Here is a 23537-nt window from a genome sequence, read left to right as displayed (position 1 = left end):
CTCCAGCATCTGCAGTTCCTACTATCTCCAAGCCAAATACTGTCCTTGTGCATATATTTTCCATTCTTTTCCAAGTTATTTGTTTGAGTAATATGGCAGCTTTTGTCAGTGCTTTCTCATTAGTTATCTGGGAGTATGTGTTCTGAAAGGATAGATTCTGATCTTAGTTTGGAGCTTATGGAAATTATGAAATGATTTACTCATGTACAGCAAGCCTTTTCCAAGTAGGATTAGTCAACACCAAAGGATTTTAATAAAGCATTGTTAGTTGTGTACACAAATGAAGTGATGAAATGTAAACAATCAACAAGCACCTTGGTAACAACAAATACAATGTTAGTATCTGATTCGGGGAGCGGTAGATTGTTTGTAAATGGCCTATAGTATAACTGCTTTTATTGAACTGGCATTTGAGATATTAGCAGAGTATGCAGTGGACCCGGTATTCATTTGATGATAAATCATTGAATTGTGTTATCAGATCCAAAAAGTTATTGTCCTAGATTCCATTAAGATTCAAATTAGAATAAGTTGTGTGCAGTTTGTACTTCAAAATGTAATAATGTTGGAAATGGGTTGAGCTATACTTAAATCTCCTACTCTGGCTTTAGAATTGCTATATTGCTATATTTTTCAACCAAAATTTGATTTTGATCGCTAATTTACCCTTGACCTTTTTTGGACAGTATTCTGAGTTAAGTTACAGATCAATGGATGATAACCAGTCTTTTTATTCAAAATGTGTGAACTAGAATGGTGGGTGTTGGTATTTCTTAATGCACCAAAACAATTTTCAGAATCTCTGGAATATAACAGTTTAAAATTAAAAATTAATTACATTTTGCACTATTGAACTGCACCAAACTTAGTAATCCAGTACATCTAAAATAAAATCCAGCATCTCTGAAAGAAAATGACATATTTGGAACTACTGTAGCATAACTGAACAGAACAATAGCAACTAGCTGACATTGAGAAACAATGTTACACATCTTGGGATTAAGCATATTATTTCATGCAGTTAAACAATACTGCAGGTTTCTACACTTTTTTAATAATATTTTGTGCAATTTGTTGTATAAAGTACTACAATTTTGCATGGAATCTGCAAAAATAAAAATATAGGTCTCTGAGCAAACTTGAATGATAAATCCTCCCTGATGCTTTGCAGCTCCTTGTGTATTTCAATGCACTCTGTGCGTACTTTACATTGCATTTGTTTTAAAACCATTTCGAGGATTATTTTAAATGTTTAAAATTTAGAAATTTGATTAATTAATTGCTGAATGTTTCAAATCAGGTTACCCAGGAAATATCTGATAAAAGCAGAGTCTTTCACCTCTTAGGATCTGATAGGTAAGGAGAAGCTTATTTACTCAGCTAATTAAAGGTATTATATCTGTTCAGATAAGTTATTGTATGTATCACAGTCTTTGTATCCTCTGGCAATTAGGTTAAATATTTCGATTCTAGATATCCAAAGAGATAGGTGCAGCATGCAATATTCTCCTTCTGCATTTCACTGTTGTCTATGAACACGACCTCTGAAGATCCACTAATTACTGACAGCTTTTCCAAATCCAAGTTTGATAATACAGTTTGTGTACTTTTTTTGCTTTACCCAAGAAGTAGCTAACGTGAAAAACATTTAATTTCATCCCATTATTTTTAGATGTGGAATAATAACTACCTGCAAGTTTATTATATCTCAAACTATCACCAGCAATCAAGATAGTTGTTTTGTTTATGAAGAATGCATAGGGAAATACATGCATCTCTGTAATACTTCATTTTTTGAACAATCCTGAAATGTAATTGTTGTTTTCAGTCAGTTTTTTTAAAAAAATAGCAAATTGGGAATACTCATAACAATGTTGCAATTTAATTTATTCTGTAAATTCAAACATCTTTGTCCATGCCTTTGTTTGAGTTTTTCAAGTTCTTGCAATTTTCAGCTGCAGAACAGTCAACATGGAAACGTAACTTGTGCAAATAGTAGTTGTCATAAAACACAGTCGTAGTGCTTGTTCGACATCACTGTTCCCTTAAAGTTGCACGTGTGCAGTTCCTTGGAAGGTATGGCACAGGCCTTGTTGCATGTTAAACATGTGTTTGCAAGTAGCCACATAAAAAAACTAAAGATACCGCTTATTGAATGAACTGGCCACACGCAACTGCAATTTTATATGAACGCTGCTCGCAGCCCCTCTGCATTCTCCTTGATTTGGAACGACTGCATTCTTCATAAAAGGAATGCAAAGTGGATAAAATACATAGTGCAGAATAAAATATATAATCTACTACTAGAAAGTCATTCAAGGTGCTAGCCTAGAAACTAGTGCAGTATCTAGTTTGCATGATTTACAAGTTCACTTACACCTCTCGCTATAAATCTTCAAGTTAAATGCCTGCTATCTTGAGTTCAGTAAAACTATTTTGCTTACATATTAATGGAGTCATCGAGATTGACAACACAGAAAAAGGCCCTTCAGTCCATTGTTGTCAAAAACAGCCATCAAACTATTCTAATTCCATGTTCCAACACTCTGCCCATAGCCTTGCATGCCTTGGCATCACAAGTGCATGTCTAAATGCTTCTTAAATGTTATGAGGATTTTTATCTCTGCCACCCTTACAGACAGTGAGTTTCAAATTTCCACCACTGTCTTGGGTGAAAATATTTTTCCTCACACTGTTTCTAAACCTTCCAGCCCTTACCTTAAATTTATGTGCCCAGTCATTGATACCTCCATCAAGAGAAAAACTTTATTCTTGTCTATCTCACCTGGCCCCTCATAATTTTATATCTCTCAATCATGTTCCCTCTCAATCTTTGCTTTAAGGAAAATGATATTAGTCTGTCCAATCTCTCTTCATAACTGAAACTCTCCAGTGAAGCAACATGTTTGTAAATCTCCTTTGCACCCTCCCCTTAATGTTCTATTTCTGGGATAGCTTTTGCAGATTAATCTCAATTTGGTAAATGAAAGCAAATGTTTTGGTAACTTTGAACAAAATGAATAACTTGTGTGAGATGATATTTAGTAGCGTCCTATCCATAGTTCAAAAATTCTCAAGTCTAAAACTGTTGGTTAATTTTATGTTGTTTTGACTCTGCTTAGGGAACCTTTGTGCTTTGACTCTGTCTAGGCCTACAAGAACTGGGCTTCTCCCAATGTTTCTACACAGCCAGACATTTGTAGATGTTGATTATAGCTCAAGTCTACCTAATCTGCTGTCTTGCTGTCAGACATGATGGTTTATCACTGATGTACTGTTCCATAAATTACATTGTGTGCCCACTTTCATGCATATCTGGCAAAATGGGGGATAATAAATACATTACATTTCATATAAATTTTAGAATTTAACATTTCAAGTATGGTAGATTAATACATTTTAGCTACATATTTTCCAGTCAGACACCTCATTTAGCTAAATTGATTTGAGCTGAGTTTCTGAAATAAGTAGAATGTTCCTTTACACTATGTTAGAGCTATGTTGTATTTGGAAAGTTTGCCATTAGGTATTCCTGCATCTCACTATATTTAAGGGGCAGATATCCTTTACACTATAAGAAGTATTTGACTGGTGTAAATTATTGCCATAAATCAGTTGTTCTTTTCATATGAACAGGCTCCGTAGAATTATAATTGTTTGAAAATGTTTGTAACTTGATGGGAATATTATATTAACTGACAAAGCAAAGATTAACCATGTGGTCTCTATTCCTTATGAGGTTTCAAATTTTAAGCATATTTAAATGTTTAAACTGTATCTACCCTTCATAATTTGGAATGTGATCTTGTACTCCCCTGTATTTGAGGTGCAAAACCACAGGAGAGTGAGACTCATCAAATTGTGCAATGGTGTGTCTTTGAAACTGCTGTCCAGTTTGTTCCATTTTCTTGCTCTTTGACCAGTGTCTTGAAAATTTCCCCTCTTAATTATATGCTCAGTTTCCATTTGAAAACCACTTCATATATTGCTGCTGCTCTTTTTGTAACTGAATTTTTGCTAAAGAGTTGAAAGATGTCTGTGTTGGAAAATGAAATATTTTTCTTTCTTTGGAATGAATCAACCTGGCTGCATGCAGAGTAGAGCACCTTTTTCCAGGTAGTTTGCCTATTACTCCATAAGAGACATGACCAGTGATAATACACTTGGAGATTGTGTGCTTTTGACCCAAGGCAAAACGGTAATAATACTGCTGTGCCTTGATACTGCTGCTGAAGTTCTGCTTAAACTGAATAAAATATAAACACCACAAGGGTTATCACTTGAATCAATTCAGAACATGAGTGAAAATGGGCAAAAGGATTAATTGACTTTTGTAAATTCCAAATTCCAACATAGCCCTCTGGAAAAGTTGCATTTTTTAAGAATGTTAGTTTTTGTGCTTTGCATAATATTTGTCACTTAGAGGCCATATTGCTTAGCATACCAGTAGGTCAAGTGCTCCTGAAAGGAAGTTCAACCAAAAAATAATGCTGTTATTTACAAACATTTTCAAACATAATTATAATTCTGTTGAGCCTGTCCACATGAAAAGAACAACTGATTCATAGCAATAATTTACACCAGTTAAATACTACTTACGGCATAGAGGATATCTGCCCCTTAAATATAGTGAGATGCAGGTATACCTAATGGTAAATATGCTGTTATTGCATATTTCATCAAATGATTGCTTTGGTATTGTGAACAAATCTACCTGCCCCTTTAAAGAGTGTGAGATGCAGGAATATCTAATGGTAAACCTTGAAACCCAAAATGGCTCTAATATAGTTAGACTCAGTGAAATGTATTCTATGATAAATTCCAACCTGATACATTCCCTTGGAGGAAGGTGAGAGGGTAGGAAAGGGTTGCACATAAACTCCTGCAAGTTGTGGCACACTTTTTTTTAAAGTCCATTTTTCTTGCTGCACCACAGATTAACTTCTTTTGAAAGAAAATTGTCTGAACAATATTGATTCCAGCAATCATGTTTTGTAAATATATTTGGATTTTATTGAAAAATACAAAGCCTAACTATATGGTTTACTTTTATTGCAGGGTTGTAGTGCTAGAAAGTCGACCAACGGACAATCCTACAGCCCACAGCAATCTCTACATCCTAGCTGGCCACGAAAATAGTTACTAAGCAACACTAAGAAACTTAATCACGATGATTGTTGCTTGAAACAGGACAAACACCACAACTGCTTCCAACAATGAAGATTTAGTGAGGGAAACAAAAAACAAAACAGAAGTCCGGATGTGACTACAGTAGCCTTGTTTTTGGTGTACTTTTATATTTGATTCTATCATGAGGTAGATTTTCTCAGCAAAGAAGTAAATTTGGTAGTTGGATGTGACTTTATTAAAATATTCAGCCACTGTGTGGTTGATCTGTCATGTCAAATTTGCTTCATAAGAGCTATGATTAACTGAATTTTGAAACCTATAAAGATCCAATTTCTAATTATAAAAGCACAGTAATTCAAAATGAAAATATGCTGCAGTGTTCTTAAAGTGCCACACTTTCTCATAACTATCTTCTTAAACCTTCTATTTTATAAATATTTCGCAGCAAAATTTGGTGCTTCATAATGTTCTGTGTTGTATATTGTCTGAATCTACTTTGAGTACTAACTCTATTCCTTTGGAAATCTTCCCTTGCTTAATATTGCAACAGTTTTATAGGATTTTTAATGCACCCACTGCAAGACTGTACAGCTTGAAATCTGTCATAGTATAGTGTTAAATTGAATATTTAAAAGCTTTATTTATTAATCTGCCAATTGTAAGAAAGATTAGATACTTATGGGAAAAGATAGGTAATGATGCCATTTAGTTCCATTTATGTTATTGAAGCTTGGGGCTGAAAGGGAGAAAAATGTTCCTTTTATAAGCTGTTTGTATGCGTAAGCATATTGTAGTGTATAATTTAGACCTTAAACTCCTATACTGTCTTTGTACAACAACACCATTTAAGCACTTTCTGTCCCACTTTTAATTTGTAAAGCTTATCTGTTTAGGTGCCACAGCAGATTTTTTCATATTTTAATCTTTTCACATACAGTGCATAGCAAAGGTGTCTTTTATAAACATGCAGTCATAGTTTATAAAAAGTAATAAAACATGTAAATTTTTCAAACATAATTTTAATTTTTTGATATAAACAATCTTCTGGCTCAAATGATTTGGAAAATCATCCCATTTCACCATTTATTCTTTCACCTTTTGGAGTTGGAGTATGATTTATGATTATAAGCAGTGAAAGTTTTAAAGTTGTCATTTTCAGTTTCTACCTCAACCTATGAATGGCTGGTTTCTGTGCCTCCACTTTATTTTGAAGATCTTTCAGCAAATTTTATTCACATCCTTAAAATTAGTCATACATATTAAAGAATCTAATTCAGTGGAATAAACACTAATTGTAGCAAAAAACTTGAATTAATTGTAGCTCTGTAATATGTACCTGTAAATAATGTAAAATAAAATATTCAATGCATGGGTTCAAATTTATCTATTATAATTGCTTTGTGCATAAGAGCTATTTTATAACTTGCAATAGAAAATAATCCCATTCTGAAGGGAGTGCTTGGATTTAAATTTATAAGTCTTTATCCTACCCATTTGTTTGAGCTGGGTGCAAATTTTGTGTATTTCGTTAACGGACCTCTATGCTAGCCTTGTTTAAAATTAGCGATTAATCAGTATTTTTTGAAATTGGTTTACAAAACGTTTGCTTACAGTTTCTGCATTCACAATGAAGTATAGCAAGTCATGTAAACAGCAAACTGATAAGTGTCATGAAAGTATCACATTATATACTTGTTCCTGAAAACAGTTGTTTAAGAAATATACATGCCTCCTGAAGTATACCATCTGTAAATGTTGAGCTTCCTTGGTGAAATGAAAGAGATCTGTTTAGCATGTAATTATTCTTCTTGAGCAGTAGCAAGGAGCTACTTTGTTAAATGCCTCAATATACAATACAATGACAACAATGGCCATTTTTAAAGATTGATTCTTATCAGAATTTGCATCAAATATTTATAAATTTGTCATTTTTCAGATGTTCAATATTATTACAACACAATTTGTTACTGCTATCAGCTTAGAAATAGAGGCAAAATAGATGTAATTCAAATTCCTGGTTTTCCATCTCGCCCTGTTTGAGTGCTATGAGTATACCTTGTTTAAATAACCTAGAAAGTTAGAAATGGAGAAAAGTTCACAGTACTTACGTACCTACTGCTGCGTGTAAGTACCCATCAGCCATCACCCATTTTGGAGGAGTGTGTATATTTGGACCACTTGTGTAGAAATTGTCTGCTGGGTGGATCAAATTTACATGTCAGACATACCTGAAAAGGTTGAATTTATTGATTTCTGCCAAGAAAACCACAGATGTTGGAATTCTGAAATAAAACATTGCTGGAAATACTCAGCAGTATCTATGAGGAGAAAAGCAGTTTACAAAGTGGCTGTCTGAAAAGTGAGAAATGTGATGGGTTTTGATTGTTTGAAAGAAAAAGACTAGAGGGGAAAAAAATTGAAGGGAAATTTTTCTGTTCACTTGGGGAGACAGTAGATGAAATGAGAAAAAAGTTTAATTATGCAAGGCTGAAAGAAATGGAAATGGGACAGAAAGTAAAAGATGTGTCCAGAGGAGGCCTGAAGGCAGGATCTAAAGAAGCTCCTATCCTAAAACGAAGAGGAATGGTCAGAGGAATGAGGAAAGAAAACAAAACACAAAGTGGGGCACAAATTACAACTAAAAGTGTTAACTCAGTTTTAATTCCAGAAGGTCGTAAAGTGCCCATTCAGGAGAATAAGTTGCTGTTCCTTGAGCTTGTGTGGAGCTTTATGGGAATACAGCAAGAGGCCAAGAAATTCAATGACCAGCAACTGGAAGCTTTGGGTTACATTTGTGGACTGATGAAAGTTATCGCTCATTCAGCAAAAAACTTTGCCTTTCAGTTCTGAGTGATTGTAAGCTTAACTTTGTTGGATACCAACAGCCCTTTGGATCTTTGCCCTTTCCTTTGACTTTGTCCCTTCTAATAATCTCACCCTTAAAAGTTTGAGAAGATTTGTCTGCAGGATTTGAAGACATATCTGCAAACTAGTCTCACCGTTGCCTTTATTCATAATTCTGACTTTGATCTCTTTGAGCCGGTCTATCTTTCTTTAGTAAAAGCCTAAGTTTCATCACCATTAACCTCCACTCTATAAGAATTTCAAGGTCAGCATAAAGCTTTTTTTGTTTCTATTCATTTGTGGGATGTGGGCATTGCTGGCTGGCCAGCATTTCTTGCCCATCCCTAGTTGCCCTTGAGAAGGTGGTGGTGAGCTACCTTCTTGTACTGCTGAAGTCCTCCTGTGGGTTGACCCACAATTCTATTAGGGAGGGAATTCCAGGGTTTTGAACCAGTGACAATGAAGGAACGGCGATATATTTCCAAGTCGGGATGGTGAGTGGCTTGGAGGGTAACTTGGAGGTGGTGGTGTTCCCATCTGCCTGATGCCCTTGTCCTTTCAGATGGAAATGTTTGTGGGTTTGGAAGGTGCTGTATGAGGATCTTTGGTGAATTTCAGCAGTGCATTTTGTAGATAGTACACACTGCTGCTTCTGAGCGTTAGTGGTGGAAGGAGTGAATGCTTGTGGATGTAGTGCCAATCAAGCGGGCTGCTTTGTCCTGGATGGTGTCAAGCTTCTTGAGTATTGTTGAGGCTGCACTCATCCAGGCAAGCGGGGAATATTCCATCACACTCCTGACTTGTGCCTTGTAGATGGCGGACAGGCTTTGAGGAGTTAGGAGGTGAGTTACTCGCCGCAGTGTTCCTAGCTTCTGGCCCGCTTTTGTAGCCAGTGTTTATGTGGTAATTCCAGTTGAGTTTCTGGTCAATGATAACACCCAGGATGTTCACGGTGGGTGATTCAGTGATGTTAACACCATTGAATGTCAAGGGACGGTGGTTAGATTGTCTCTTATTGGTGATGGTCATAGCCTGACATTTGTGTGGTGTGAATGTCACTTGCCACTTGTCAGCTCAAGCCTGGATATTGTCCAGATCTTGCATTTGAACATAAACAGCTTCAGTATCTGAGGAGTCATGAATGGTGCTGAATATGGTGCAGTCATCGGCGAACATCCCCACTTCTGACCTTTATGATGGAGGGAAGGTCATTGATGAAGCAGCTGAAGATGGTTGGGCTTAGGACACTAACCTGCAGTGATGTCCTGGAGCTGAGATGATTTGACCATGACCATCTTCCTATGTGTCAGGAATGACTCAAACCACTGCAGAGTTTGCCCCTGATACCCATTGATTCCTGTTTTGCTAGGGCTTCTTGATGCCACACTCTGTCAAATGCAGCCTTGATATCAAGGTCTGTCACTCTGACCTCACCTCTGGAATTCAGCTCTTTTGTCCATGTTTGGACCAAGACTGTAATGAGGTCAAGAGCTGATTGGCCCTGGCGGAACCCAAACTGGGCGTCACTGAGCAGGTTATTTCTGAGTGGGTGCTGCACTATTGATGACGCCTTCCATCACTTTACTGATGATTGAGAGTAGACTGATAGTGCGGTATTTGGCTGGTTGGATTTGTCCTGCTTTTTGTGTATAGGACTTACCTGGGCAATTTTTCACATTGTCGGGTAGATACCAGTATTGTAACTGTACTGGAACAGCTTGGCTAGGGGAGCGGCAAGTTCTGGAGCACGTCTTCAATACAGTTGTTGGAATGTTGTTTGGGGCCCGTAGCCTTTGCAGAATCTAGTGTTTCCAACTGTTTCTTGATATCACGTGGAGTGAACCGAATTGGCTGAAGACTGGTATCTGTAATGCTGGAGACCACTGGAGGAGGCCGAGATGGATTATCCACTCAACACTTCTGGCTGAAGATTGCTGCGAATGCTTCAGCCTTATCTTTTGCACTGATGTGCTGGGCTCTTCCATCATTGAGGATGGGAATATTTGTGGAGCCTCCTCCCTCCAGTGAGTTGTTTAATTGACCGCCACCATTCATGACTGGATGTGGCAGGACAGCAGAGCTTAGATCTGATCCGTTGGTTGTGCGATTGCTTAGCTCTGTCAATCACTTGCTGCTTTCGCTATTTGGTGTGCAAGTAGTCCTGTTTGGTAGCTTCACCAGGTTGATACCTCATCTTCAGGTATGCCTGATGCTGCTCCTGGCATGCCCTCCTGCACTCTCCATTGAACCAGGGTTAATGCCCTGGCTTGACTGTAATGGTTGAGTGGAGGATATGCTGGACAATGAGGTTACAGATTGTGCTGCTGTTGATGACCCACAGCGCCTCATGGATGCCCAGTCTTGAGTTGCTAGATCTGTATGAAGTCTGTACACATTTTGCATGGTGATAGTGCCACACAACACGGTGGAAGTTATTTCCAATGTGAAGGCTCCACCAGGACTGTGCAATGGTCACTCTCTTACCAATACTGTCATGGACAGATGCAACTGCAGCTGGCAAATTAGTAAGGATGAGTTCAAGCATGTGTTTCCCTCTTGTTGGTTCCATCACCATCTGCCGCAGATCTAGTCTAGCAGCTATGTCCTTTAGAACCCGACCAGTTCAATCAATAGAACTGCTGCTGAGCCACTCTTGGTGGTGGACATTGAAATCCCCTACCCAGAATACATTTTGTGCCCTTGCTATCCTCAGTGCTTCCTCTTAAGTGTTGCTCAACAGTGAGGAGTACTGATTCATTAGCTGTGGAAGATGGTATATGGTAATCAGCAGGAGGTTTCCTTGCCCATGCTTAACCTGAAGCCGTGAGAGTTCATGGGGTCTGAAGTCAATGTTGAGGATTCCCAGAGCAACACCCTCCTGACTGGTATACCATTGTGCCACCACCTCTGACAGGACATATCGTCATCCCTAGGTAATTTCTTCAGACCTCATCTCTGTCGTAGACCTTCCCTTTTGTTCTCACAGCCTTTTTCCCTTTTCAGTTTTCAAAGTCTTGTTACATTTCTAACCGTTCCTAGTTCTGATGAAAGTTTACAGTCTAGAAACATGAACTGTCTCTTTTCAAATATTGAGATTGCGTGATGGCAGAGATTTCATAATTTTAATCTTTCTATGGCTATTTCTCGCTCTTGCTGACTCTCGGGCAAAGCGGTGACCAGCTGGCTGTCCCGGATTGTGCGCTATCGGCAAGTATGTGTTTGCTTAGTATGCTACTTGTGCAAGAAAAAAAAATCACATTTGATGTCCTATTGGCACCTAAGATGTTTTTAAAGTAGTGTGCGACTTTTCTTGCATTTTCATAGCATCGTATTTTTCAAGATTATGTACAACATTAAATTTGTTAAGAGATCGATCCTAAAAAGTTCAAATTCCGTAAGCCAGGTTTCAGAAAATACCGAAAAGGAAGTTCATGGGATCCAGCATCAAATGGTGACATTGGTTGTGACTTCTTTCATCATCCTTACCAAATGACCGTTGCTAAGTTCAGAAAGAGGGATTGGGGGGCGGAGGAAAGACCGTGGTCTCTTAAAAGAGAATTTTTTTTAGGAAATTCCTCTTTTCACCAGATTTTCAGTGCCTTTAATAGCAATTCTGTCTTCTTTCCTGCTACCGTCTCCGCACGTTAGAAATAAAAAAATACAAGTAGATTGTTCAATACGATCATCAATCTTATAGCTCAATTCCCCCTTCCTCTCTATTTTCACAACTTCCTTATTTCTTTTAGTACCTAAAAATGTCAATTTCTGTTTTGAATGTACTACAGCACCCGAAATACTACGTATAGTTTTCGATTCCTTGCTTGTGGAGATATTGGAAGCAAGTTAGGGGACGTTCACGGGATTGTTTCAAAGGTAAAAGGGTTTGCGTTATGAAGGGAGGTTAAGCAGTTTAAGCGTTCTTTACACTTTAGAAGAACGAGAGACGATAGGAAGATGTGTAGATTAGGTGGGTTATGGGGGGATGGGTCTGGGCGGGATGCTGTGAGAATCGGTGTGGACTTGTTGGGCCGAAGGGCCTAATTCCACATTGTAAGGAGTCTAAGTCAATAGGACTATATAATTGAGGTAAACAAGGTGCTAGAGGGCATTGACAAAGTAGCTGTGAAGAGGGTGTTTCTTCATATTGGGCAATCTGGAATGAAAGTTCATCGTTTTAGGATAAAAGGTAGCAGATTTAAAATAAGGAGAAATTATTTCTCTCAAAGGGTCATGAACTGCAGAATCAACTACCCCAGCTGCCAGGACATAAATTTAAGGAGAAGATAGATATTTAATTACTAATCATTGAAGGGTTATGGAGAGTGGGCAGGAAAGTGGAGTTAAGGCCAAGATGAGATCCGCTTTGGTTGTACTAAATGGTGGAGTGGGCTCGAGAGGCTGAATTGCGTGGTCCTGCATGTAGGTCATATGTTCGTTTATATGATTGAGTATCCACAGCTCTCGGGTTGAGAATTCCAAATCATTTGACATTTCACTTTCTGTTAGATCCTTCGTATAATATCCTGTGTGCACCTCATCAAATGATTTTTGAAAATCCAATTTTAACATCTGATTCCTCGTGCATAAAAGTAAAATATTGCAGATGCTGGAAATCTGAAACAAGCACAAAGAATGCAGCGGAAACTCAGCAGGTCTGGCAGCACCAGCATTGTGTTAATTTCTCCTTCTTACGAACCTTTTGTAGTTCTAATCTCAAAACGAACAAGTACCCATTTTCGTTTTCATAAATCTGTGTTGTCTCTAATTCTATTGTGATTGAGTTACCAAATCTTTAATAATAGAGATAAGAACTGGAAGTGGGAAAACTCAACAGGCTAGGCACCAGCTGTTAGAACAGTGTTAGCATCTGAACTCATAGATCAGTTAGCTTGAGGCCAAGCCTGTCGTTCAAAATATCTCCAATTTTGGGGTAAATTGGGGATTTGCTTTTTAAACCCTCCCCTGAAAGCAGTGGCTAACGACCACTGAAGCTGTCTGATCTGCCGAGCATGTTCGGTATTTTCTGTTTTTTAATGACGCGAGGCTATTCGGCCCATTACGCCTATGTCCAAACTCTGGAGAACCCTCTGCCCTGTCCACCATCCCCCCCGCTTCGGGCTGATTTTGCCGTTTGCGAGCTGTTTGTTCGGATGCGTATCTCTGAATGTTCATCAGGGGGGGGGAAAAAAAGTACACAGACACTGAAATGAATAAAATGAGTGTGTCGGGGTGGGGCTGAGCACCTTATTGTAAGGTTCTTCTGAAGGTGGGAAGGCTCCACCCCCGCTCCACCCCCCCCCCCCCCCCCCCCCGAGTGGAGACGGTGAGTTTGTTGTTCACACGCTGCAGCCGCTTATTGTGTGCGAGAGACTTCCCCGAGTAAAGTGGCGGCGATACACTGGGGGAGGACGGGGTTCCCTTCGCGATTTCCCGCTGATTGAGAGCCGGCACTTAGCGGTGGCTCCAGGGGAGTGCAGCCTTCTCTCTGTCTGTCTGTCTCTCACTCGGGTCCCGCCGCGCCATTTTTACAGCCTGGACGTGTCGAGCTTCGGGTGAAAGGGACAGGTCCGGCGGCATGGAGAAATACGAAAAGATCGCCAAAATCGGCGAGGGCTCTTACGGCGTGGTCTTCAAGTGCAGGAACAAAGACACCGGCCAGATCGTGGCGATTAAAAAGTTTGTGGAGTCTGAGGACGATCCGGTTATTAAGAAGATTGCACTCCGAGAGATCCGGATGCTGAAGGTAATTCAGTCAGTGCTGGAAACTTTCCCCTTTCTCTTAAGTACACAATCTTAGCACCACATTGGGCTCGGGGCGTTTGTGTGTTTTTTATTCCTGTGTTGAGGTAGTGACAACGTGCCATTATTTAGCGTTGGACACTTGTTTTTATTTGAGTCCACGAATTGCCCGCACAGTCTGAGTAGATTGATCTTATACAGACCTGAAGAAGTCACATTGGACTAGAAACAATAACTTTGTACACGAATGCTACCGGGACTTGATGAGTTTCTCTGTACTCATTTCAGATTTCAGCATCCGCGGGATTGTGATTTTTTTTTTAATTTTGAGGGTTTATTGTACAGGTGAGAAATCAATCTCGCTTCCTCATCACCTGAATGAAGTATTTAGCTCGGGTTTAGTGGATAATAGACAGCTGGGACCCATCGCCTTGTCTGAGGGACGGGGAAACTGGAGCTTGTTGTTTTCCGGTTGAGGTTTGTGCGGATGCCGCTCGAGGGAACGCTGCAAGCTGCTAAGGGCGCCAGAATCACCGAGTTACTCTTGTGCAGGAGGAAGCCATTCGGCCCACCCTGTCTGCACTATTATCTACTGCCAATCCCCTGCACACCATTTCCAATCAAATAAACAGGAAAAGCTGTCGTCTCTGAGATTAAATCATATTGCTGCTAGTTTCACGCAGTGATTGACAAAGCACCACGAATGGATTGTGGCCATTCCCCTCTCAACAAAGTTCATTTCTTCATAGCTACCACTGTGAGCATTTTGTGAATCATACCGGTCCCACCGTCTCATGTAGCATTTCTCTGCTTTTCTTCAGGCTGTTGCAAGGCATTGCTTTGCTGTAACACATAATGATGATATGTCTAAACGAAGTGAGTGTGATCACATACTTGCCCTTGTATCTCTTTGTGTCAATTCTAATCCTTTGACCTGCCTTTCACAGCAAATTCCCCATGTTGCTGGTTTGACGATGTCCTCCACTGCTTTAGCCATCAAGTCCAGTCACTGTTGTGTTGTCAGAAATGTCATAATGAATTTGTACACACCAACTTCTTCAAATTGTACAGAAATGTTTTAAGATGGGGAGCAAGTATTGGCCAGAAGTCTGGTCCTGCTCTTATTTGGATAATGCCAACAGATCTTTTTAAACTTTCATCTAAAAGAGGGTAAGTGAAACATATGCAGCAGCCAGCATTATGAGCTCAAGTCCAAGGGATTTGAACCCAAGAACTCGAGCCAAGGCTGACACCTATTTCTGGTGTCCAGGTAATTGGCTAGTCACGCAAATAATGAATAGGTTTGATAGTTCCGGAACTAAATAGAGTAGCAGGGATTTGTGGCAAAAAAAAGAAAGCTAACATACAACTCAGTACTTTTAAAGTGAAAATTGATACATTTCAAGCATACCTCTTTTTATGAAATCTTTCGTGTTATCTGGATACACAGCCCTAGACTTGGAAGCTTGGGACTTGCCATTCTTTCAGCATTCTACATCGTACTGAGGGAGATGAATCTCCTCTCATTGCTTAGAAAACTGAGAATGGGGGTTATAGCTGCTGGGAAAACCAGGTAGGCCAAGTATGTGACCATGCTCATGTCATCCAGAGATTGTTGTATTGAACCCATGATTGTGTTGCAGAGAAACTGCTGAAACTGCACTGCCAAATGGTAGAACCCCCAAGCAGTGGGGTTTGAAGTAAAAACAAAAGGTGCTGGAGAAACCCAGCTGGTCTGGCTGCCTCTGTGGGGAGTAAGAGAGAAAGAAACAGTTAATTTTTAGATATGATGCTTACATTCAGAATCATGGTAATGTTTTCTTACGTGGTGACAATAATGAGGAGAGGTTCACTGTACTTCAGGGCATATTTGACAATTGGATTAATCATTGGAGCAGGAATTCTTTTTAATTTGGCTCTAGCCATGCAAGCCAATATTATTCCTAATGTGAGAGATGCTTTGGCTTAACAAGAAGTAGAAAATTTAGAAGTGTCCTGTGCTGTCAGACTGCACAGTTCTGGTTAATATCGTGTCACTTTATGCAAATATAGATTCCTAGGATTTGGCTCAATCAACTCTGCAAAGCATACTGTACATGGGTAAATGGATTTGTCCCTCCAAGGAAAGTGTTTACTCTGTAACAGGCAAATTGAAACACTCCCTATGTGACTTTGTTTGCATGCATAAAGGTTGTTTCATGGTTTGGCAATATTAGTTAACTCAACAGCACCCAATGCTTCATTGTCTGGAATAACATTTTAGAAAAAAAAACTGTAATAACTTAAATCTGATTTTTTTAAAAAAGCATTTGGTTTGAGTATTTCAAGTTGAAGATGTACAATATAACCACCCACCTTAATAGTTTAAGGTAATTACTGTATGTTATCATTTATTAAGGCCAGAATTACTATCCAGTAAGGCAATATTTCACATTTAAATAAATTAGCAAATGTCAGCAACACACATTTTACAGAGACAACTTTTTGACCAGTTTTTTGCTATTTATGACTACCACACACTGACAGCTACAGTGCTGTTGTGCCAGATATATCAAAGAAAGGTTGGTTTCTTTAGACCTTTTCACTTCTACAAGAACAATTCAGATGGTTGGCTATGACAATTGTGTATTTTCTAAAGTTACCAGAGGAGTACGTGTGCATCTCGCACAATACAATCATGTTCATGAAAATTTAAAAACTGGATAAAATTGAAGGGATGATTCTCAGATTTAAGTAATTGGTTCAGAAACAGAACTGAGCAGAGTTTCGATTTGAGAGCAGATTAAAAGTGGGAGGGGAGACATTGATTATGTGAGGTGCTAAAGTTTTTTTTTTATTTTTGTCATATATGCCATGGACTTTTAACATAAACTGCTGGAAAAAATAGCTGATGTTCTGTCAACTTATTCATTCACAAAAATAGATGATGATATTTGATCATCTGGAGTGATCAAACATATAGTACTACTACAAGTTGTTCCTTGCGGAGAGCATTTCAATCCTGGCTTATTGCAATGAAATAGGAATCAAGTTGGCTGAATTACCTACAGGGATCAAAAAAAGTTAGCATGTTATTTCTCTTGAGAGGTGAACAAATAAGCCAATTTCAATGCATTTTGAATGGAAATCATGTGGACTCAATTAACTGTTTATATTCCAATTTACTCTCTGATATTCTACCTATATCACATATTAATTATTTTGTTTTCCTATTTTGGGTCAAAACACACCAATTGAGGAAAGGTAGCTAAACCATTTATAAGTGACAACTTTTTAACTGACTTATTAGAAATGTACAAGAGTGGCTAATAGTTATTAATCTGCTTTCTCTTTGCATAGGCAGGAGCTCAGCTACAATTGTTCATCACAAACCTGCTGCACCACAAGGAGTTTATTAGTTCACCAAAGTTACTTTTTCAAATAAAAGCAAAGTGATTCCAATGCTTGAGATCTGAAATAAAACAGAAAATGCTGGAGAAATTCAGCTGTTCTGGCAGCATCTGTTTTGAGAGAAACAGTGAACATTTCAAACTTGTCCAAAAGAAGGGTTGAAATGTTAATGCTGCTTCTCTATCCACAGATGCTGCCAGACCTGTCAAGTCTGTCCAAACCTTTTGTGTTTTTATTATTGTCTCTTCAAAACCACCTACATTAAGAATCATAGAACATCACTTTCTTTTGCCAAAAATTGACTTGATAAATATTTGCCCAATAACTTTGGCGATGATTGAGCAAAGATTTTAATTTAGGAAAGGAGTGGAGGGTATGAGAAAGGTGGATTTCTGGAAATATTCTTAATTGAAGCATTCTGCTGACTTTGCTGAGGAGAAAATCCAGATTTTGCATCTTTTGCTCAAAGATGAAGGTGCTGATGTAAGGAAGAGTAAAGACAGCATGGATTATGTTCTGTTTTATTCGCTTTGAATGTAGCAAATTAAGTTGCTTAGTATGTAATAAAACATGACTAAAATAGCTTGTGCATGAGTGATAATTTAAGTTGTGTGGTTTTTAACGAGATGTAAGGTAGCTGCAACGCTTTGCTTTGAAATTAGACTGGAAAATGAGCATATTGAAGAGTTCTTCAAATAAGCATAGCTATAAAGTAATGTCATTTGGTGCTTGCTGGTAAAAAGCTCATTCAACCTTTGAATAATACAGCACCAGTTTGTGTAGAGGATTGACCACTGGGGCTCATTTAAGAACCAAGAAATCGAGACTAATCAATCGAATTTGAGTTCAAATCCCATTTGACTTTGGTTCAAACAAACTGGAAGTAAAAAAGCTGGTCAGTAAACTTGACCATGAGATTGTTCTATTATACTTAAAAACCTATCTGGTTCACTAATGAGAGACAACAAGGTGCAGGGCTGGATGAACACAGCAGGCCAAGCAGCATCATAGGAGCAGAGAGGCTGACATTTTGGGCCTGGACCCTTCATCAGAAAAGGGGGAGGGGAAGGGGGTTCTGAAATAAATAGGGAGAGAGTGGGAGGTGGATAGAAGAGGGATAGAGGAGAGGATAGGTGGAGAGGAAACAAACAGGTCGAAGAGGCGGGGATGGAGCCAGTAAAGGTGAGTGTAGGTAGGGAGTTAGGAAGGGGATAGGTCAGTCCAGGGAGGACGGACAGGTCAAGGGGGCGGCATGAGGTTGGTCAGTAGGAGATGGAGGTGCGGCTTGAGGTGGGAGGAGGTGATAGGTGGGAGGAAGAACAGGTTAGGGAGGCAGGGACGAGCTGGACTGGTTTTGGGATGCGGTAGGGGGAGGGGAGACTTTGAAACTTGTGAAATCCACATTGATACCATTGGGCTGCAGGGTTCCCAAGCAGAACATGAGTTGCTGTTCCTGCAAACTTCGGGTGGCATCGTTGTGGCACTGCAGGAGGCCCAGGATGGACATGTCGTCTGAGGAATGGGAGAGGGAGTTGAAATGGTTCGCGACTGGGAGGTGCAGTTGTTTATTGCGAACCGAGCGTAGGTGTTCTGCAAAGCGGTCCCCGAGCCTCCGCTTGGTGTCCCCGATGTAGAGGAAGCCACACCGGGTACAGTGGATGCAGTATACCAGATTGGCAGATGTGCAGGTGAACATCTGCTTGATGTGGAAAGTCTTCTTGGGGCCTGGGATGGGGGTGAGGGAGAAGGTGTGGGGGCAGGTGTAGCACTTCCTGCGGTTACAGGGAAAAGTGCCGGGTGTGGTGGAGCTGGAGGGGAGTGTGGAGCGGACAAGGGAGTCACGGAGAGAGTTGTCCCTCCGGAAAGCAGATAAGAGTGGGGAGGGAAAGATGTCTTTGGTGGTGGGGTCGGATTGCAGATGGCGGAAGTGTCGGAGGATGATGCGTTGGATCCGGAGGTTGGTGGGGTGGTACGTGAGGATGACACATCTTTTGAAAAATCCCTGTCCTTGCCTGTTTTGGCTAATATGCCACTGCAGTGCCATGCCAACCTGCTCTCTGAAGTGGAGGCCAATAGATTGCGCCAAACTGCTCTCAACTGGAGCATTTTAAGATGGCAGCTGAGCAGCATCTTCTCAGGGCATCAATGGATGGGTAATAAGTAAACATATGATAAGTAAACAAAGATTATAGGGCAGGACGATGACACAGTGGTTAGCACTGCTGCCTCACAGCACTAGGGACCTGGGTTCGATTCCAGCCTCAGGTGACTGTCTGTGTGGAGTTTGCACATTCTCCCCGTGTCTGCGTGGGTTTCCTCCGGGTGCTCCGGTTTCCTTCCACAGTCCAAAGATGTGCAGGCTAGGTGGATTGGCCATGCTAAATTGCCCTTCATGTTCAGGGATGTGTAGATTAGGTGGGTTTATAGGGGGATGGGTCTGGATGGGATACTCTGAGGATCGGTGTGGACTTGTTGGGCCAAAGGGCCTGTTTCCACACTGTAGGGATTCTATATTTAAAAAATATCCTGCAAATTATATTTTTAAACTTGTGTGTTGTATTTATACAAGATACCTTGTACTTGTAGATTTCGTACATTGTAGTTATGTCTCTGAGATCACTAACTTGTAGAAGTTATCTTATGGGGTTGCTTAGTGATTTTTTTTTTTTAAAGTTGGATCGTGATTTGCTGTTATGTTGATTCACAGCAATGGAGCATAATATTGTATGTGTGAGTATTACCTGTTCATCAGGTGCATGGCGTTACGGGCAATGTATTAGCATGGAAAGAGGATTGGTTAACTAACAGGAAGCAAAAAGCGGGGATAAATGAGTGCTTTTCTGGTTGATGAGTAGTGACCAGTGGTGTGCCTCCGGGATGTTGTGGGGCTGCAATAGTTTATAATTTACATAGATGATTTGAAGTTGGGGACCATGTATAATGTGTCGAAGTTTGCGGATGACACTAAGATGAATGGTAGAGCAAAATGTGCAGAGGACTCTGAAAGTTTGCAGAGGGATATAGATAGTTTAAATGAGTGGACAAAGATCTGACAGATGGAATTCAATGTTGATAAATGTGAAGCCAACCATTTTGGTAGGAATATCAGTAAAATGTACTATTATTTGAACGGTAAAAAATTGCAGCATGCTGTTGTGCAGAGGGACTTGGGTGTCCTTGTGCGTGAATCACAGAAGGTAATTAAGGCAAATGGAATTTTGTCCTTCATTGCCTGAGAGATTGAGTTTAAAAGCAGGGAGGTTATGTTACAGCAGTATAGAGTGCTGCATATAGTTTTGGTCTCCGTACTCGAGAAAGGATGTATTGGAAGGGGTGCTGAGGAGGTTCACAAGGTTGATTCTAGAGTTGAGAGGGTTGACTTATGAGTACAGACTGAGTGCAGTGGGATTATATTTATTGGAATTTAGAAGAATGAGGGGTGGGGGTGAATCTTATAGAAATATATTAAATTATGAAGAGCACAGATAAGATAGAAGCAGGGAGGTTATTTCCACTGGTGGGTGAAACAAGAACAAGAGGGCATAGCCCCAAAATTAGGGGGACCAAATTTAGGACTGAATTGAGGAGCAACGTCTTCACCCAAAGGGTTGTGAATCTGTGGAATTCGCTGCCCAGTGCAGTAGTTGAGCCTTCCTCATTGAATGTTTTTTAAAGCTAAGATTTTTTGAATAGTAAAGGAAGTAAAGGTTATGGTGAGAGGGTGGGTAAGTGGAACTGAGGCCACAAAATGATCAGCCATAGTCCTATTGAATGATGAAGCAGGCTCAAAGGGCCAGATGGCCTACTCCTACTCCTGATTCTTATGTTCTATCAGAGCAATCGTCGTTTATATCGATAAAAGTTGAAACTCTGAGATTATTCCTGAAACAAAAAGCGAAATTGCTGGAGAAACTCTCTGGCAGTATCTGCGGAGAGAGGAACAGAGTTAATGTTTCGGGTCCAGTGACCTTTCTTCAGGACACATCCAACATTCATCCTCAACTCTTCCCTTTTTGACCCTTTACCTTATTTCTTTATTTATTATTTTCCCTGACAAATCCACTTTAACCTCTCCTGGATTGTTTAAAATTATTGTTTTTATTACTCTTCTTTGAAGATTTTTCGGTATCTATGTCTTTTCATAAATGGACACCACAGTTGGACACAGTATTCTGTGTGTCTTTGCCAATGCTTTCTAGAGTGTCAGTCTTGTGTCTCCAGACCAATAAATTATGGATTTACTTGCATACTGAACATTCTGTTGGCATTGGTTGTTGTTACTTTATAACGTGATACCATCAACATTTTTCCCACTGACCCATTTTAACAATATAAATGGTTTTGTCTGTATCATTGATATGAATATCCTTGCATTTCTGAATAATTCATGCTATTTTCCCCATTGCCAAATGTCTGCAAAAGCTTTTAAATAACATTGTTTCTCAAAAATGTCCTCCCTTTTTCACGCACTATTGGATTGTTTGTGATAAATCTTTCTAGATTAAAAGTCATCTTAAAAGTGATTAGGTAATTCAGAAACCCTTGTACTTTTAGAAGGATTTTAAAAGGAACACAGCACATGTATCATTTTTCCAGGGGTGAAAAATTGATCAGGAAAGTTTACTTGTATTAGCAAAGATAGTTTTGGTGCAATATGTTTCTTGTTTGTACTGCATTACTTGTTATAATGTTCATTTTCATGTTCATATTCATATAGATGTTGACCAGGAAAAAATTGTAGATTTCCAAGTAGTGTGTGTTTGTCAGTAACTGCCAATTGTATTAAATGTTGCATTCTGTGGGTATTGTGATGTAAACATTAATTTTGTTGTTCATGAAATGAATATGAATTTTTTTAATGTTCTGATATATGATAAACTAGACATTTCTCAGTTTCATTACCTGGACACAAACACAAGACCAGAACTAATTTTAAAAGCAACATATTGGAACCTAGCAATAATCTGTTTTCCTTACTGCTGCTGTTGCTAAGAATGGGTTGGCATTTGCAGTAAATACGACAACTTGCAACAAATCAGTTATTTATGGTGTGTTTGAGATGTATGAAAAATTTGTGGGAGTGTCAAACTAACCCTGTTGCTGAACGCAAACTATATAGTGCCAAAGCATGACGTTTTGCTTTAGATATTTGTAGATTGTGCAGTATTACTATATTCAGAAAGTAGGTAAACAACAAAGTTACAAGCTAATATAAACATGTGATAATTTGTTCAAACATGAAATGCTCTGCTTTAAGTTATGCATTTTGAAACATGCAACAAATTAAGTCTTACTGATTGTTGCTTTCTATGTACAAAGCATTTGAAACCACTTAAATTTTTAAATAACTGAGGCAGGGGGCATTTCTCAACTGTAACAATGTTCTGATCTTCATATTTGCATCTGTACAAAGCTGATAAATGAAGAGCTCAGTTGTGATTGGGATAAAAATAAAAATCATCCAAGTTTTGTCCTTTATGTACCTCACTGACATCAATGTTAGGAGTGTGGGGGGTAGAATTTGTCAACAGTGTGCCATTCCGAGTGATATAACTGAAAGTGTGTGCCAACTCCAATTCTCATGTTCATGTTTCCTTTGGATTACAATTAAAATTTTAGTGTTTGTGTGACATGTGTAAGAAACATACATTCATGCAGCAGGAAAGTTTTTCTTTTCCGTTGTTGAAACCCGCCATCAGCTGACAATGTTGCAGCTACCGGTGGGCATCTTCCAAACCCACCACCACTTCCATCCAGAACGACAAAGGCAGTAGATAGTTGGGAACACCACCGCCAGCAAATTCCCTTCCAACCCACTCACCATCCTGACTTGGAAAAATATCGCCATTCCTTCACTGTCGCTGGATCAGAACTCCCACTCTAATGGCATTATGGGTCTGCCTGCAGCGTGTAGACTGCAATGGTTCAAGAAGGCAGTTCGCTGCCAACTAGGGATAGACTGTACATGCTGGCCCAGTCAGTAACATCCACAAAAACAAAAAAAAGTCTCATCCTCAGACAGTAAGGCTCTGCCTCATAGCCACAACTTTCCTGCCCAACTCCATGGCCATTAATGTAAGACTTGAGAGCACAGAGGTGCCATAAGATATATTTCAAAATTTAAATTTCATTTGTAGATATTTCACATTAATTAAACATGAATAAAGTGCATCATCACTATTTGTTGAAACGAGCTCAAAGAGCTAAGTTTACTGGAACACCTCTTTATTGGTATGTATTGATGGTTACAGGAGAGAAAGGGTAACTTCCTTTATTGTGGAAGAAACAATGTTTTATTCTTACAGAGATAGTAGGAACTGCCGATGCTGGAGAATCTGAGATAACAAGGTGTAGAGCTGGATGAACACAGCAGGCCAAGCAGCATCAGAGGAGCAGGAAAGCTGACATTTCGGGTCTAGACCCTTCTTCAGAAA

At 39.5% G+C, this 23537-nt stretch overlaps 2 protein-coding genes across 3 annotated transcripts in view; both read left to right on the top strand.

Moving 5' to 3' along the window:
- The window catches only part of map4k5 (mitogen-activated protein kinase kinase kinase kinase 5), a 77858-nt gene extending 71349 nt beyond the window's left edge, over positions 1 to 6509 (top strand). For both annotated transcript variants that reach the window (XM_048599935.1, XM_048599934.1), the window contains 2 exons: positions 1301 to 1356; positions 5059 to 6509. In XM_048599935.1, coding sequence (XP_048455892.1) covers positions 1301 to 1356; positions 5059 to 5146 — 144 coding nt within the window. In that variant the 3' untranslated portion in view covers positions 5147 to 6509. The remainder of the gene's footprint in view (positions 1 to 1300; positions 1357 to 5058) is intronic.
- Positions 6510 to 13285: 6776 nt separating this feature from the next.
- Positions 13286 to 23537, top strand: part of cdkl1 (cyclin-dependent kinase-like 1 (CDC2-related kinase)) — a 27221-nt gene continuing 16969 nt past the window's right edge. Inside the window, exons 1-2 of the mRNA XM_048599933.1 lie at positions 13286 to 13297; positions 13506 to 13717. Coding sequence (XP_048455890.1) covers positions 13550 to 13717 — 168 coding nt within the window. The 5' untranslated portion in view covers positions 13286 to 13297; positions 13506 to 13549. The remainder of the gene's footprint in view (positions 13298 to 13505; positions 13718 to 23537) is intronic.

The sequence above is a fragment of the Rhincodon typus genome, chromosome 8, assembly GCF_021869965.1.
Source record: "Rhincodon typus isolate 14 chromosome 8, sRhiTyp1.1, whole genome shotgun sequence".
NCBI lineage: Eukaryota > Metazoa > Chordata > Chondrichthyes > Orectolobiformes > Rhincodontidae > Rhincodon > Rhincodon typus.
The sequence above is the reverse complement of the archived record's forward strand: the minus strand, read 5'-3'. Positions and strand labels throughout refer to the sequence as shown.